Here is a 15352-nt window from a genome sequence, read left to right on the forward strand (position 1 = left end):
CTATGCTATCCTTTGTAGACATTCTCCAGGGTGATGAAAAAGATGTAGCCTAGTTATTCGTCCTGAGAAATAAATAACGTTGTTCGGTTAAATACGTTAATTGTGTGAACTGTGGCAGCAATAACCATGGCTGGTTTGAGGCGAGTGAACGGGAAAATCTCGGGAATTAACCCGACTGTCAGGTAATGTTAATATCGAATTGCGTGGACAGAAAACGCCTCAGTGAAGCCGTTGAGCTAACATGGCTAACGTTAGCATTTTCCGTTATTGGCATAGATGTAATAAGAAAACAACATTGTTAGTTGTCGTTAAGGGCACTGTTTAGAGAAACGTTAAGGACCTAACGTTAGAAAAGTGTCTACCACACTCATACTTCATGATATACTGATTTGCTGGTAAATCTATGCTTCAAATTAATAATTCAACGTTAGCTAGCTACAGTAGTGGAGCCATGACACCCATTCCTAGGTATTCCCTGCACATCTGTCAGTTGTTTTTATATTGCCCAAAACGTCCAGCTAACGTTGATTTTTAACGGTTTATTTTTGGATCTTTGGTAATCAACGTTAGCAACCCAACAAAACATCTTAATGTTAAATATGTCCGTCAACGTTTACTCAATTCATTGTTAATTTAACGTTAAGGCTCATGTCATAACTTAATATTGTTTTTAGTGTGCTGAAACAATGTCAAAATGTGGAAATCTTGTCTGTTTTTAATAAGAAACTGTTGTCAAAATATGTGGTGATCGAAACATGTTTAATGTTGTGGTGTCGAAAAAATTGTGTAAAATCTTTGGAAAACTGACCTTAGCTTTCATACTGTCTTATGAATGCAATATATTGTATTTCTTTCATTTTCAATTTTTTATCAAACTTCACACAAGGTCCAACATACTGTTTTATTTAGGATCATTGGTATCAAACTCTGTTATGTGGCTTAACTCTTTGAAAACATCAGTTAAATCGGACTTTGTATTTCCTTTCTTAACCTTGACTTTTATTAAACTGCTCTTTTTGGAGTGACAAGTGAACATTTGAGCTCAATGTTCACCTGAACTTAAAGTAAATACCTAATAAATGACTGTGTACCTTGTTTTTATTGTGACATTTCCCAGTTGCAGTCGCCTGAGTCAGGTCCAGTCTCTGCTCTGCGAGGCTGGCACTGTTCCTGATGGCATCCTGTGCTCTCTTGGTATGTTAAGTGTATTTTTTACCTTTTATGTCTTTATCTGGTTAACGGCACTACCAACTGTTCAGGCTAGAGGATATCATGTGTAATGTGAACACGTGTTGAATAAAACAATTTGCATGGTTGATTTAAAATAAACAACAAATATGTATACATTCTTGTGTATTTTAGGAATTGACAGCAGATATAATGAGGGGTGCACTGAGCTGGCTAAGTTCCTGTTCTATGGACTATATGGAAGAAATCATTTGAATCTGGAAAATGCTCTTGAGGATTTTCCTGAAGAAATGCTAGATGGTGAGTTTTCAAGTGATGTTAACTATGTTTGTTTTTCACAGTTTTGAGGCAGCTTTCATTTTTGTAATCCACTCTGACACATTACTTGTCTGCTTCCAGATGTTATCTTGCTAATAAAGGCAGATTGTGTTCATCTGTACTGCAACCCAATGAACTACAGTTACCTGTTGCCCTACGTGTCCCACTGGAGGAACCTGCAGCTCTACTGCATGACAAAGGCGGAGGTAAAAAGCCATGTTGATACCCTACAGGCCTATATTTTCTGATAATTATAGTTCTTGTATGCTTATTTAAGAGTATTGAATTAATCAAGAGTAATACTTAGGCATGTTAATGTATCCATCTGAACCCGTTTGGGTCACTTTGTGCGGATGTCCATTAGAAAAGTCCTTTTGAATATTACACTTTGTCAACAGGGACTGCACAGTGAAAGGAGCAGATTGACTTTCTTTAACAAAACTGTTGTTCCGATATACACGCAATTTGTGCACAGGTGGCTAGCTTCTTCAGATAATGATTGCCTTTGTTGAATTGTATTTATGACTCCTTGTAGCAGTGTTTGTGACTGGTATTCCTGAGATGCTTTTTTGATTTGTCTACTTCTGTACTTTTCAACCTCCACACAGTATGAAGATGAGGAAGCAGCAGAGGAATTCAAAATCTCCAGTTTTGTCACAATGGTGCAGGACTGCTATCGTATCGGTGTACCTTTCAGCTCCCAGGGTAAATATCATCTGTTTTAAACTCCACATTTATCAGAAGCAGAAACATGTTTATTTCCGCATAGTTTTACCCATGTAGGACATTTGCTTTGGTGTACAATGATGCATACATAAACACTGTGGAATAATTAAGTTGCAAAGAAGGAGGGAATACAAAATAAAATGTATACAACATGAATTAAACTGACAGAGCTGTGCAGTTTTAACAGAGGTAGCTTTGAGCAGACATGTCCTAAATATACAGACTATGTGCCAGGTTCTCAGTATTTTCAGTCTGGATGGCTCACATGATGTGCATTAATGTAACTTCCCACACCAACTCCATGACATCTCACTAAGCTGAAATGTGATTGGTCCTACTTGACAGCATTTTCTTATTTATTTTTTTATGAAATGAACATAACAACACATGTAATTATACTTGCTCTTCTTTTATTTTTAGGACACATTCAGAATTTTGATATGTTCATGTTGGAAAAGTGGCCGCTGATTCAAGCATTTGCCCTGGAAGGCATTGGTGGAGGAAGCTTCTTTACCATGAAATACAAGGTATCTTCAAACAACCTAAAACATAAATGTATTGTCAGCTCTAAAGTGTTGCAAAGGAAAATGCATTTCATACGGAAAGTATTTCTTGCACTACATTATACTTGTTACAGCTTGTTTGGTATATTCTTGCTTTTGCAGATAATGGACATGAGTGAGAAGCTGTGGCAGGTTTACAACAGACTCGACCCAGTGTCCATTGATCATCTCCTCATAGAGGTCATTTAGAGCTACTTCTTCTTCTGCTGTTTGAATTTTGAAAATATTTTGTTGAACGTTTTGTTGAATTTTGTTGAACGTTTTGTTGAATGTTTTCTTGTCCAGAAGTTCATTCATTAAGTTCAAGTTAATTATGTTGTTTAAAGTGAACATGGTTTTGTGTCAGTCAGTGGATGAATGATGCATAACTGTTCAGTTAGTTTTAATGGCACAACAATATTTTTGGCTGTCCATAAGTTCTATAAGTTCTGTTTTGAATGTAAAGGTTTGAACATGACCATCAGTTCGATATGCGCTCTAACCTTGGTGTTGTTTGTTGTATTTTAGGACCTGGTTAACTTTGAGAAGCAGTGGAGTGGCTTTTTCTCCAGCATGGACCTGGAGAGCCATCTTTCTATCTTGGAGCTTTCTGAAGCGCAGGCAGGAGAGGTACGTTTCTTGTCATTTTCCTACAACAAAAAAAAGCTGGACCCAGCAAAGGAAATAGATCCATTACATGTCCGCTTAAACTACTTCTCATTCTTTAGCTGTATACTTTTAAATGACATAGTTCAATGTCTTGCAGTCAGCTTTTTGTACATGTCTGCATAACGTTTTTTTCTCTTGATCCCCAGTCATTCCGTACTTATTACTCTCATGGACTGATCTCAAGCAACATCACAGATAAAAGGTTTTGTTTCCTACTCAACAATATCTAAATATTGTAATTTTACTCATCTGTAGTTTGTGGAAAAAACTCCATTGCCTAATCAAATGTTTCTATATTTCAGTAAAAGTCAGCAGCCCTTCGTGTTGTTTGGGAAGCACTCGTCTTTAGAGGATTTGGAGAGTTATTCATTTAACTTTCCCTCAGAGAGTCATCAAGTCCGCAACACAGGACCGCCGGGTTCTACAGCCAGACACATGGTGAGCAGCCTGAAGCGGAAAACAGTATGATGTAGCTGCATCACCATAGGATCCCTACTAATGGCCAGGCAACTGCAAAGAGCTAAGTAGAGTATAAGACCTGCCCTGTGAAAACTGTCCAGCATTTCAAATTGAAACATATTTTATATATCACAAAAACGCTTAACGAAAAATAGAAATCGGCTACAGCTCCACCTGGTGAAGAAGTTCGGTACAATCGGTGGTGTTTAAGAGCAGTGTTTACAAATCCTCTCTTGCCATCACTATATCTTTTTGAAATAAACACGTTTTGTCTCCATTAGGTTCTGCAGTGTGTGGCTCCCAAAGGGCCTATAGCCTGCTCCCGGACCTATTTCTTTGGGACCACCCACACTCCATACCTTGGTGAGGCTTTACTGCAAATTTGTGAAATAACTGTTTTTTATAACATTACATTTGAAAGCAGGTTTGTTAGCCCAAGTCTTAAAGCTTTACCAATTAACCCTGTCTAGGTGTAGGGAATGCTACTATGCGTTAAGATAAATGTTTGGAGTGAGGGCTTGGACTTAAATGTAATTTGAGAAGCCCTTATTTGTATTATTAGTATATCATTTTGTCCCCTTGCTTGTATTTCATCCTCAGGAAATCAAAACACAAAGCAAAAGACAACAGAAGTCTTGTAAGTTATTCACTTTGGATCTTGCAATTTGTTTATCCTGTAAGCTATTGGTTGGCCATTGTTAATCATTTTAATAATGTATTTTTACAGACTTTTGTCACAGATGTATTCAGCTGCTGTTCAAGCAGTCCTGTCAGGAATCAAATGCTTCTCCTGTACCTCCAGCACTAGCAAGGTGAGATAAAAAGAACACCTGTTATAACATTCATCTTTCAGCATTATACTGTAACTGTGAAGTTTTTTTATTACGCTTTTATTATCGTTGCAGGCTAAGGATGTTGCAGAGAACACTTTTCTTTTGACTTTGGACACCATGAATTTAAATCAGTACCGCAGTTATCTCAGGTACATAGTACATTCAGTGTGAGACTGAGCCAAGATGAGAAGTGACGTATTGTTTGAATCTGTATATCATTCTGTTTTCTTTTATTAGATCTAAATGTGAATTCAGCATTCAAGCAGTAAATAACCAAGGAAGGTGAGTGTTCACTAACCCTTGTTGGTTTTTGCAAGCATTTCTATTTGTTGATGCATCCTTTCATATAGTATCAGAAGAATGCATTTTCTAAAAACCCTTTTTGTTAACACAGTAAATGATTTCATTTCTTAACGGCCTGTTTTCTTTTTTCAGGATTGTTCCTCTGACAGATGAAAAAAGCCGTTATTTAGTCAAAACAGTAAGTTATATAGAAGTAAAACAATTAGTTGTTGCTATCAAGAAAATGATTGTGTATATAATGTATCTTAACTAAATCTACTTTATTTCCAAGGCGTCCATGACTGTCCAGGACATCCCTGACCTGCAGTGGGGCGGGGGGGACCTGGGCTCGGTGGTTTTCTCTGAATCCTTCTTGGAGTCCAGTATCAACATTCAGCAGAAAGGTACAGTATTGATCAGATTCAGTGTGTTTGGAAGGAATTGCTGATTTGATTCCACAATGTCAAATTGATTTATAAAATAAGCAGGGGAATCCCACAGGCTGCTCTTAAAGGTCCCATGTCATGGCCATTTCCACTGATCATAATTCCATTGTTGAGGTATACTAAAATAGAAAAATACTGTGCAATTTTCCAAACTCACATTGGTTTCGCATACAGCATCTCTGTACAGTATGTGTATTCAGCAGTATTCACTTTCTCCACTAAACAGCTCGCTGCAGCTCCCCCCCCCCCCCTCCCTGTGAGCCCAGTGTGCTCTGATTGGTCGGTACGAATCGCGCTGAGCTCCGTGGAGGTGTGATTTCCTTGTTTAGCGATACATAGCCAAACACAGCCAAACTCAACCTGAACACACACAAAGTCACAGCCGAAATAAAAACAATAAGTGTGGCTTGATATTGAGTAAGAAAAAGGTTTATAGGTTGATAAACGCTGTGAGAATGGGTCTGCAGAGAGAATTTCGCCGCGATCCCAAATGTCAGCCTGCAGCAGGGAGCAGAAATCAGCAGAGCTGCCTGCACTGAGTGTGTGTGTGTATTGGTCAATTTGGACCAATCAGCGGGGTCTTAACGTAACGGCTCCACGGATTGGCCCATTTAGTTCCGGATACGTGCTTTCGTAAGCACGTACCCGGAAGAATCAAATGGATGATGACGTTTCACCAACGATGCGTTTTGGGGAGTTATTTTCTGTGTTAGAGTTTTACTCGCTACAGGGTGTACTTTAAGTGTTTTCACTGCACACCGTTTACATGCAGAAAAACCTTCATAACACACAAGGGGACGGGTAATAACCGGAAAAGCATGACATGGGCCCTTTAATAGAAAAAGTCATTTTTAAAAACCAGCTGCTCAGAGGTTCCAATTCAAAATTCCACTTCCTTGTTTTTCCTTCTTTGGCTTTGTTGTTTGTTTTCAATTATTTTACAAGTTTGTTTGCTCTCCTGCAGATGGCACTGTGTCCTCAGACAGCTGCTACACCGTCCTGACGACCACCGTGCCCCGCTATGCCTGCTGGCTGGTATGTGTGGGTCTGAATCATTATTCCACATGGTCCATATGCAGAATGTTAACCTTTTTTAGTGTCAACATAAAAGCATACATAGTTTGGGTATACATGTTAACAGTTAGTTCTTTAATGTCCTTTTAATGTGATAAACATGCGTGATATAAACTGAACTGTAATTTTGCAAAAACACAAAAGTTTCGTTGTCTTCTATCCAAAAGACACAATGTTTTATCCTTAGTTTTAGGAATACATATTTTCCAACACTGTTTGTTTCTTGTTGTTCTTAGATGGAATCTGACGTCAAGCAATCGGAGGAAGCCCAACATCTTGCTAAGGTCAGTTCAGAAGCTCCATGTTTAGAATGAATACATGTTTAGTTATGTATGAGCATGTGACCTCATCACTTACAATACGTGTCTTTAACAGAAGGAGGAAGCCACTTGTTTGGGAATGGCTTTGACTGTAGCAGACGCAGCCTACGTGTTCTCCAGCAGCCTGCTCTCCTCACCTGAAGAAGGTGACACTCCCCTTTTATATTCATATACAGTAACTATACATGATCTTAAATTCTTAGATTCTTTCACTTAGCCTGAAATCAATTGCCAAAGTTAAGTTATTACGCTGCCCTGTGAATAAGACTATTTCATGGATGAATCTCTGTTTGAATGTGTCAGTAAATGTACAAGATGTTCTTTGACTTTCAAGTATTCTTGTAATGGCATACCTTATCTGACAAATAGTTGTGATTCTGCATGATGCTTAACATTTCTTAAAATGTGTATCTTAGGAAAAATCATTTTCTTCTCTGAGGGACTCTTGTTCGTCCATTCTCAATATGGAAGCATTACCCTGTCCAAGGATCACATCAGCACCATCAAGTTCTATGATCCGGTAATATTTACAGTCATGTCTCACATTTCTACTGGAGATCTATTTTGTTGCTACATACTGTAGTAAAGTAATGATACAAATAATGCTCAGATATTGAAATGCTGCACTTCAAAACAAGGATACAAATATACTATGAATCCATAAGCGGTTGAATTTCTGGTTCCAACTTGTGAATGATTTCTGTGTGTTTTTATTCCCAGGACTCCAGTGCTGTGGCGTCTCTCCTGGTGGAGTATAAGAGCAGCCTGCTCCCCCACCTCCCCTTCCCCCTGCACAGCGCTGACCGTTGTCTGGTGTTTGCTCTTCAGCCCAGGTCCAAGAGCCACAGGGCCTTCTATTCCAAGGTGAGACTTTAACCAGTGACCTCTGAAAAGGTAGGAGATAGGATATAGCCCTGGGTCATCAGATCCAGTCTCTCACCATGTCTGTGTATTTGTATTCTAAAGCACACCACTGGTAAAAACAGTTAATAGAGCAGTATCCTTTTAAAACACTATTGATTAGCAAGCATTAACTGTTGTTAGGACTTTTTTTATTGTGAGCTGTGGATGTTGTGGCTTTGTGTTGATTTATGGATGATCCATTACGGTTTATATCTACTTCTTTAATATAAGCTCATTACAGAGCTCCAGTTGTATGAACGTTATCTCTCTCTGTTTCAGGTTCTGTCGGTGTGGCAAAACTCTAAATCTGAACTCCCTCTGCAAATGGTGGACCAAAAGCAGCTGACCTGGAACCAGAAAAATATGTAAGATCCCCTTTACATTTGAAGATTAGTTGTTTCTATGCTAGATTGCACATTCCTTTGAGAACAGAAAGTGTTTCTTGCCTTGAAATATCACACTTTCAGAAAACATTGATGCGCTATGCAGACTTTTTTTAATGGGTTTCCGACACCATTGGTGTTTTATGTTTAATCAAGCTTCAATATTTTGATATCCTATATGCTTTGCGATACACATCATTATCCATTTTTTATTACATATTTTGTAGGTAAATTCAAATATTAAATCAGTCTTTGAGATGCGCTATAAAGTAGGTATTTAAGGTTAACTATCTGCATGAAAATCACAATATAGTAATGTTGTAATACTTTTCCCTCTCAGGCACAGCAGACTGCAGAAGCTGCACGACAGTCAGGAGCCTCCTGTGGCCAAACGCAGAGGCAGCCTGAAGACTTCCTACTCCCAGCTGCCAGAGCAGGACATGTTAGTACACACTCACAAGTCACACAGCTTCACAGTTGGACCAAAAAAATATAAAACCTAATGGGTATTCTTAATAACGCCTTCCCAAAATAGCATTTTGAAAGTATGCAAGTCAATGAAGCTTCATTATCTGGCACCCACATTGTCTTTCATACCATTAAAGCTGAAACTAAGAAGACCACATGCGAGGTTAACTCAGCTTCTTGGTATTCACAGATCTGTCTTCTGGTTTAATGAGACATCCAACTGTTCCAAATATACATACTGTACAGAACTGATTTTGTGCTTTTTATATAAATGTTTATTACAAAAACAATGATCTAGTCTTGCCATTCAGTTGTGACCTGATTTCTGCTTACTGATGTTGTTTTCTTGTCTATGTCAGGTTTTTACAACACTTCGCCTTGAGTAGCATCGGTCAGGAGCCTATTCTGTACGACCACCTGGGGGTGCTGTTCCCCTCTGCAGAGCTGAGGAACCCAGTCAGCAGTCTGGGAGACAAGGTAAGCATACTGATTAAAGCGAAGCGGAATAAAAAAACATTTCTGGTTGCTTAAAAGGATTCTTCATGCTCTAATTTAATTTATTCAAATCTAATGTGTCTATTTTCATGTGTAAAAAGGTTGTGGTTACCATCATCACTGGATTACCAGGAAGCCATAAGGAGAGGCTCTGCAACTACTTGGTCCAGTTGAACAAGGAGCGTGGAAGGTGAGAGACAATTCCTCCAGCATTTTACATTTTGTTTGTGTGTCTTATCTTACATATGTTGTAGGTATTTCAGGATATTAGGGCTGTACCCGAATATCCGAATATTCGGTCGTTGGAGCACTTTTCGGTTTTCAATTTCGTTATTCGTTTTTCGCACTGCGGCTGGCAAATTGAATTTATTGAAATCTCCAATATCAACGTAAGAGCTTGTGCCTCTTCGGGGGCTAATGCTTAACCATAAAGTTTATCGTTGACTTTCTCCGTCTTTATATGTAGATATTACTTTTCTCCGTTAATCTCCGCTCCTTTTGTCCGTCACGTTGTTTCCATAGCAACAACAACTTCCTGTCAACAGGGCTAACTCTCCTTCAAAATAAAAGCATGTCCATACAAAATAGGAAGCCAAGCCGAAGAAAACTTGGGACATATATACAACTGCAACGAAAGTAACAAACACAATGCAATATCCTTTTCAATTTCAAAGAACACAAATTGGGTTATTTACATTAACAAATAACTATAAAACAACAATACTGTAGAACAACAAAATGAATGCCTTGAATAAACCGAAATACACGTGTTGAAGCGCGCGCCGAATATCCGAATATTCGCTAGTGATTACTACCGAATATCCGGAGCCCGAAAAATGGTATTCGGGACAGCCCTACAGGATATAAGAATATTGAGACAACCACTAAACGGCAAATATTATATTTCTCTTTCGTCTGTAGGTGGGTGGTGTACAAGCCTGACCCTGACAGCTTTGACAGCTTCTCAGCCTCTCACCTGCAGCAGTATCTGTCCGGCTTCCTGGAGAGCCAGAGAGGCCCGGGAGGCAAACCCCGTCTGCTGGTGCTCTCACCTGGGTAAGATATCTTATCTCACGTTCATCATCCCATGTCTTGAATACCAACAATTTCATCCCAGTCCATAAAACCAAAAGCCTATTGCATAGCATTGTAAGGATACACAAATGGTTAGGGTATTTGAATTGGGTAATATGCTGACATTGGCACAACATTAAGCCCATTCCATGCAAATGAGCCTCATAACAGTCTAATTCACAATGATTAGTGCTAACAGCCACATGCCGTTACAGTGAAATGATACGCATCTTTAGAGAAGCCCTCCTTTAGAAGGGATGTCACACACACACACACACACACACACACACACACACACACACACACACACACACACACACACACACACACACACACACACTGGCCAAGTTTGTGCTGTAATCATATGTGTAATATTTTCTGGTAACTGGATCTTGAGATGGCACACAATTCAGTCCATTCTTTTTGACCTTGAATTCATTTCTGTTCACGGTAATTTGTCAATATGTTCTACTTGTGCAGATACACAGACGTTCTGGATGTGGTCCAGGCTGTTCTCTTCCATCCTGACCCTGTGGTGCAGGCGTGTTTCACCATCGGCGCTGTCACTGCTTGTGTGGACCCCCTCGCCTCCTGTGTGGAGCATAGGTGAACATTTCTTCCTCCAGTTCATTATTGTCTCATCTATGTTTTTTAAAAGAAAGAAGGAAACAAAAGGGCATTGACTGCCATAAAGAATTGTATGAGATCATTTCATGTCCACTGACTTCTAGCTACTTTTGTTTCTGAGTTACCATTTACCCAAAGTGAGCAAAGTTCAATGTCTAACTGAAGTAGATAATATTCCTATCTGACTCGATTGCCAAACGGACTGGAAAATTGCCTTTTCATAAACTAGAAAACTAAGTGAAGTGTGATGGATGACGAAAAGACCAAGCAAAGACGTCAGTGTACAATTTAAGGTGCATCTCATCATTCATGCAGAACTAAAGCTTCTGAAATGGTTTTGTTTGCTGTGAAAAGTAAAAATCAAATGACTTTCAACTTGCATATTTTGAAGTTCAGCACAGGATAATGATAACATTCTGCAAGAAGCAAACTATACGCTTTATGCTTCCTATTTTATGACAACATTTTTAACAGTTTGCCCATGACTAGAAGGGTTCTTGTGACCCCTGTTTGCAAATGTAGTTGCATGCAGGCAGCAGCTAATGTTATGTTATCCTGTCTTGTCCTATATTGCAAAGTTAAATGGCCAAAAAAACACAGCAACAACAGAACCTGAGTTCAAGTGGATGGTTTACGTTGTTTTTCTGGGACATATGGACGGACCAGAGGATGACAGACAGGGCCGGATGTTGGTCAATTGTGTAAGCGCTGGTGGTTTTCAGGACGAGGTTACATGACACTTTTAGCTATTAAAACTCAAGGCTGGGTCCCTTTTTACGGAGAGGATCAGTCCTACTGTACATTTAATCTCACTCTCCTTTTGTTACAGGCTTTAGATGTAGCTTACAGAGCTTCTCACTGTGGAAGATTGACTGAGCTGCTCCGCACAATATGACATACCACTCGGGGTAATAGGCGGTTTTCCACTGCACAGCCAAGCTGCGCTGCCTGCTGAAACTTGCATACAGATGAAGTCAAAGGGTCTACTTTTTCCAACATGCTTGGAAAACTACTGCTGTTATCTCGATTCATTAGCAATTTAATACAAAAGATAGTGCTGTTGATCCAATGTAAATTCCTTGGCCACTTATTCTGCAAGGATATCATAACAGGGTATTACAATCCAAATTGCATCTTTAGCGCTCAAATACAGACTTGATAAATTCATACTATAACACTGCAATAAGTACATACAAAACTTCTCTACAAGCTAATACGGTACAAAACTTGTTTCAATCCAAGCTTGCAGACTCCCAGCATCTTACTGGTATAACGCAGATACACTCGTATGGACATAAAACACTAAAGGCTGCGTTATGTCACTATCACGTGTCGTAATAATAACAGAAACGGAAACATACATTTAGCATAGCCCAATAATATCAATATAAACAGAACTACAAAGACACAGTGGAATTAATTTAAATAGTATTCAAAGCAAATGCAATCTGTCATGCCAACATAAACATCTTTTCTCAAATATAAACATGCACATATAGTAAGTGGCCCTTATATACTCTATATATATATATATATATACATAAACAACAATGATAAATCCAATAGAATATACGGAAACTGGATTTTCTAGCGAGCAAAGCTTTAATAACAAATCTCAAACATGTTTAGCATCCTTTGCTATAACAAGTCGTGTTAACCCTATAGTTTAACTCTGAAAGCCCCACTTGGCTGCGCAGTGGAAAAATGTGTAATAAGAGGTTTAGTTAGTAATGTGGTTAGCACTGACTGATACATGCGAGGCATCTTCAACAAGTCCCCCATCACTGTCTGTTGCCATAGATTGAGTGGAGACCTGCGGGCCCCCACTGTGGTGCTAATTGGGTGTGGTTAGCCCAGCTTAGACCTGACCCACCCGTCAACCCCTCCAGAAGAGCCTTTTAATCCCCCCAGGTCCACGTGTGCGACCAACTCACCCTCCTCACTGAAGCTCATCAGTCAGTCGTGATCCATTCTTTGTGATGAATGTAGACAGTTCATTACATCAGGACAGGGAAGATGAATGCCTTTCAAATTGCTGATCCCCCCCCCCCTCTCTCTGCCTGCAGGCTCTAAGAGCTGCAGGAGAGGGTCTGGAGGCGGACTTGGCTCATGAGAGCTATTCAGAAAGTGGTGTATAACACTGATCGATTTGAAAACTCAGGATAAATTATGTTTAGATCAAATGAGATTACAGAAAGCTTTCACATTGGCCAGTTGCCAGACATTGTCATGATGTCATCCTGTGAAAAATGCCTCTCGATTGATAACTCGACTGCTAGCCAAGGGCCATAACATGGAATCAGACTGTTTATTGCTGCCCTACTTTAGCAACCACCCATTAGGGATACATAGAGTGATTGGCATGGGTTTAAATAAAGAGGCCTGTTAATTAAATAAATAAATAAAAACACATCTCTTACATGTAAAGAAAAAACTTAATTTCAACATAATCTTTCCTGAATGCAGAAGTGACAATCTTAGGCCACCAAATGTGCATTTTACAATATACTGTATATTTATATTATTTGTATTATGTCCCTTGTCTGTTACTGCAGATTTACATTCCCTAAGCTGTTGGAGCAGTGCAGCCAAGGTAAGTCCTTTCAAAACTGCTTTCACATGATACTGTGGAAACACCAGATTGATATTCATTGTTATTGATTTGTTTTCAGAAGTGAAAAGCTCTTATTGAACCAGTTCAACATAGCCATTCCAAACATATGCCATGTTGCCACATATAAAACCATTGAAGGTCAAGAAAGTAATGATTGTTTGTAACTAAGTCAAGTTGAAAGCATAATTGTAACTTAATGTCAACAAATAACATTAAAAGGTCTATGTTCTTCTATGTGCTCCATTTAGCATTAAACAAATATAAGAAAAAATTTGGAAGAATACAAAAAAAGACTGGTATTTGTTAGCACTTATATCAAATCAAATGAAAATGACTTGACCCGACTTAAATGGCAAACGAAGGTCAAATTGCCCATTGCACCAACCGCTTCCTCCTATGGCCGCAGGGAGGAAATCTGACAGTCAAATTATTATTTATCTTTACTTTCTGTATTTTAATAATCGTTTTTGAAGGAAAACCAATGACAAATTCTGCTTGTTTGTACAACACAGCAGCAGCAATGCCAATAAACCACTCTTACCGTATTTCACTGTGGCATTCATTCCCTGCGGTGGATACAAAGAGGTAATTGTGTATTATCAGTAGAGTATTCCAGTTACTCCTGGAATTCATATTCTCTTCTTGTCCCTGGTTGTATGTCAGGTATTGCGAGTACAGTGGTGTTCACCGGGCTGACAGCAGAGCAGAAGCACCCTCTCATGAAGCATGTTCAGCAGCTGGTACGCTCTGCTAACCCCACCGCTGCCTTCATACTGGCAGAGAGAGGAGCTGTCACCAGGTAGGAGCCCACAGAATCATGATCAATGCCGCAAACAGCCATTTCACTTCTTTTATTTTTGACTAGAAAAGAATCACTCCAGGCTTTATTATTATCCACTTTTTGAGTCTGTGTCTGAATCTGTTAGATAAGACCACTGAAAACAATGTGTCAACATTTCCTACTGCATTCTGTACCTAAAACAAAATGTCAATATTCATTTAAGTTTAATTTGGTTATTACGAACTCCAAAGTAATATTTGTCAATGGTTTTCCTTTTAATTTTTTAGCTGTATTAATAAATGACACACACAGTGTTGAGTCAAAGATAACATATGTTTGTCTCTATTTTCTCACAACTGCTATATAGTAATCATTTTGTAATGTTTTTATACGTGCTAAGTATTCATTGTGCTTTTTTTTTTTGTATCACTTAGGAATGAAGATGTGAATCTGATACTGTCTGAGAGCAGCTTCAATGAGCCCCAGATGCTAAGGGCCCGTTACGTCCTCTACCCTGGATGGTGAGACCCTCTCCCTATGGTCCCTCTCTTAGTTGACCCTTCCAGGTTTCCTCTTGTGTCCACACTCAACCTTTTGGCCATAGTTCCCTCCCCGGCCTCGTCTCCCTCCCTGCAGTTTAATTGCTGTTGGGCTGCTATCGGCTGCTGATTGCTGTAAAGCCCCTCGGGGCATCTTGTGTTCTATCACCAGCTGCCTCCTGGCAGCACAGTAACAGGCTGTTGGCCATGCAGTTGCCATGTACACAGAGGGGTCTCCTTCCCTTTGGACCGGGTCCATTTAGACATCATGCCTCGGTGGGCAGCCTAATATGAACCTCTGCTAAGCCCCCCCTCTCAGATCATCCACTGGATAGTGTTTGGACCTTTTTATAAACTCATGTTCAAATGTGTGTTTTGAGTTGCTTCTTACACCTCCTTACCCTTTAACCAAGAACATAATATTTTACACCTGTTGATGAGACACAAGTGCAGATTTACCATTTCCACAGTTTTACAGTTTTAGCAGCACATTTACCAACAGTGTCCTGTTTCCTGTGGGGAGCTGAAAGAGTAACAACTTTCCAGCCAAAGCTAAAATGTAGCACACACATTTGGCTTGCTCTCAACTTCACTTTCTCACCATGTGTGTA

At 39.4% G+C, this 15352-nt stretch overlaps 1 protein-coding gene across 1 annotated transcript in view; it reads left to right on the plus strand.

The window, feature by feature from the left end:
- The window catches only part of dnaaf9 (dynein axonemal assembly factor 9), a 23348-nt gene continuing 7996 nt past the window's right edge, over window positions 1-15352 (plus strand). Inside the window, exons 1-31 of the mRNA XM_079692697.1 lie at window positions 1-182; window positions 1118-1194; window positions 1363-1488; window positions 1588-1712; window positions 2115-2211; window positions 2653-2759; window positions 2898-2975; window positions 3303-3404; window positions 3590-3645; window positions 3746-3881; window positions 4184-4265; window positions 4503-4539; window positions 4630-4714; window positions 4808-4884; window positions 4973-5017; window positions 5171-5216; window positions 5310-5421; window positions 6428-6498; window positions 6774-6821; window positions 6913-7003; window positions 7274-7377; window positions 7578-7721; window positions 8040-8125; window positions 8484-8585; window positions 8971-9088; window positions 9208-9296; window positions 10028-10162; window positions 10661-10786; window positions 13363-13400; window positions 14085-14220; window positions 14637-14723. Coding sequence (XP_079548823.1) covers window positions 127-182; window positions 1118-1194; window positions 1363-1488; window positions 1588-1712; window positions 2115-2211; window positions 2653-2759; window positions 2898-2975; window positions 3303-3404; window positions 3590-3645; window positions 3746-3881; window positions 4184-4265; window positions 4503-4539; window positions 4630-4714; window positions 4808-4884; window positions 4973-5017; window positions 5171-5216; window positions 5310-5421; window positions 6428-6498; window positions 6774-6821; window positions 6913-7003; window positions 7274-7377; window positions 7578-7721; window positions 8040-8125; window positions 8484-8585; window positions 8971-9088; window positions 9208-9296; window positions 10028-10162; window positions 10661-10786; window positions 13363-13400; window positions 14085-14220; window positions 14637-14723 — 2819 coding nt within the window. The 5' untranslated portion in view covers window positions 1-126. The remainder of the gene's footprint in view (window positions 183-1117; window positions 1195-1362; window positions 1489-1587; window positions 1713-2114; window positions 2212-2652; window positions 2760-2897; window positions 2976-3302; window positions 3405-3589; window positions 3646-3745; window positions 3882-4183; window positions 4266-4502; window positions 4540-4629; window positions 4715-4807; window positions 4885-4972; window positions 5018-5170; window positions 5217-5309; window positions 5422-6427; window positions 6499-6773; window positions 6822-6912; window positions 7004-7273; window positions 7378-7577; window positions 7722-8039; window positions 8126-8483; window positions 8586-8970; window positions 9089-9207; window positions 9297-10027; window positions 10163-10660; window positions 10787-13362; window positions 13401-14084; window positions 14221-14636; window positions 14724-15352) is intronic.

The sequence above is a fragment of the Notothenia rossii genome (assembly GCF_949606895.1).
Source record: "Notothenia rossii genome assembly, chromosome: 7".
In the NCBI taxonomy this organism is placed as follows: domain Eukaryota; kingdom Metazoa; phylum Chordata; class Actinopteri; order Perciformes; family Nototheniidae; genus Notothenia; species Notothenia rossii.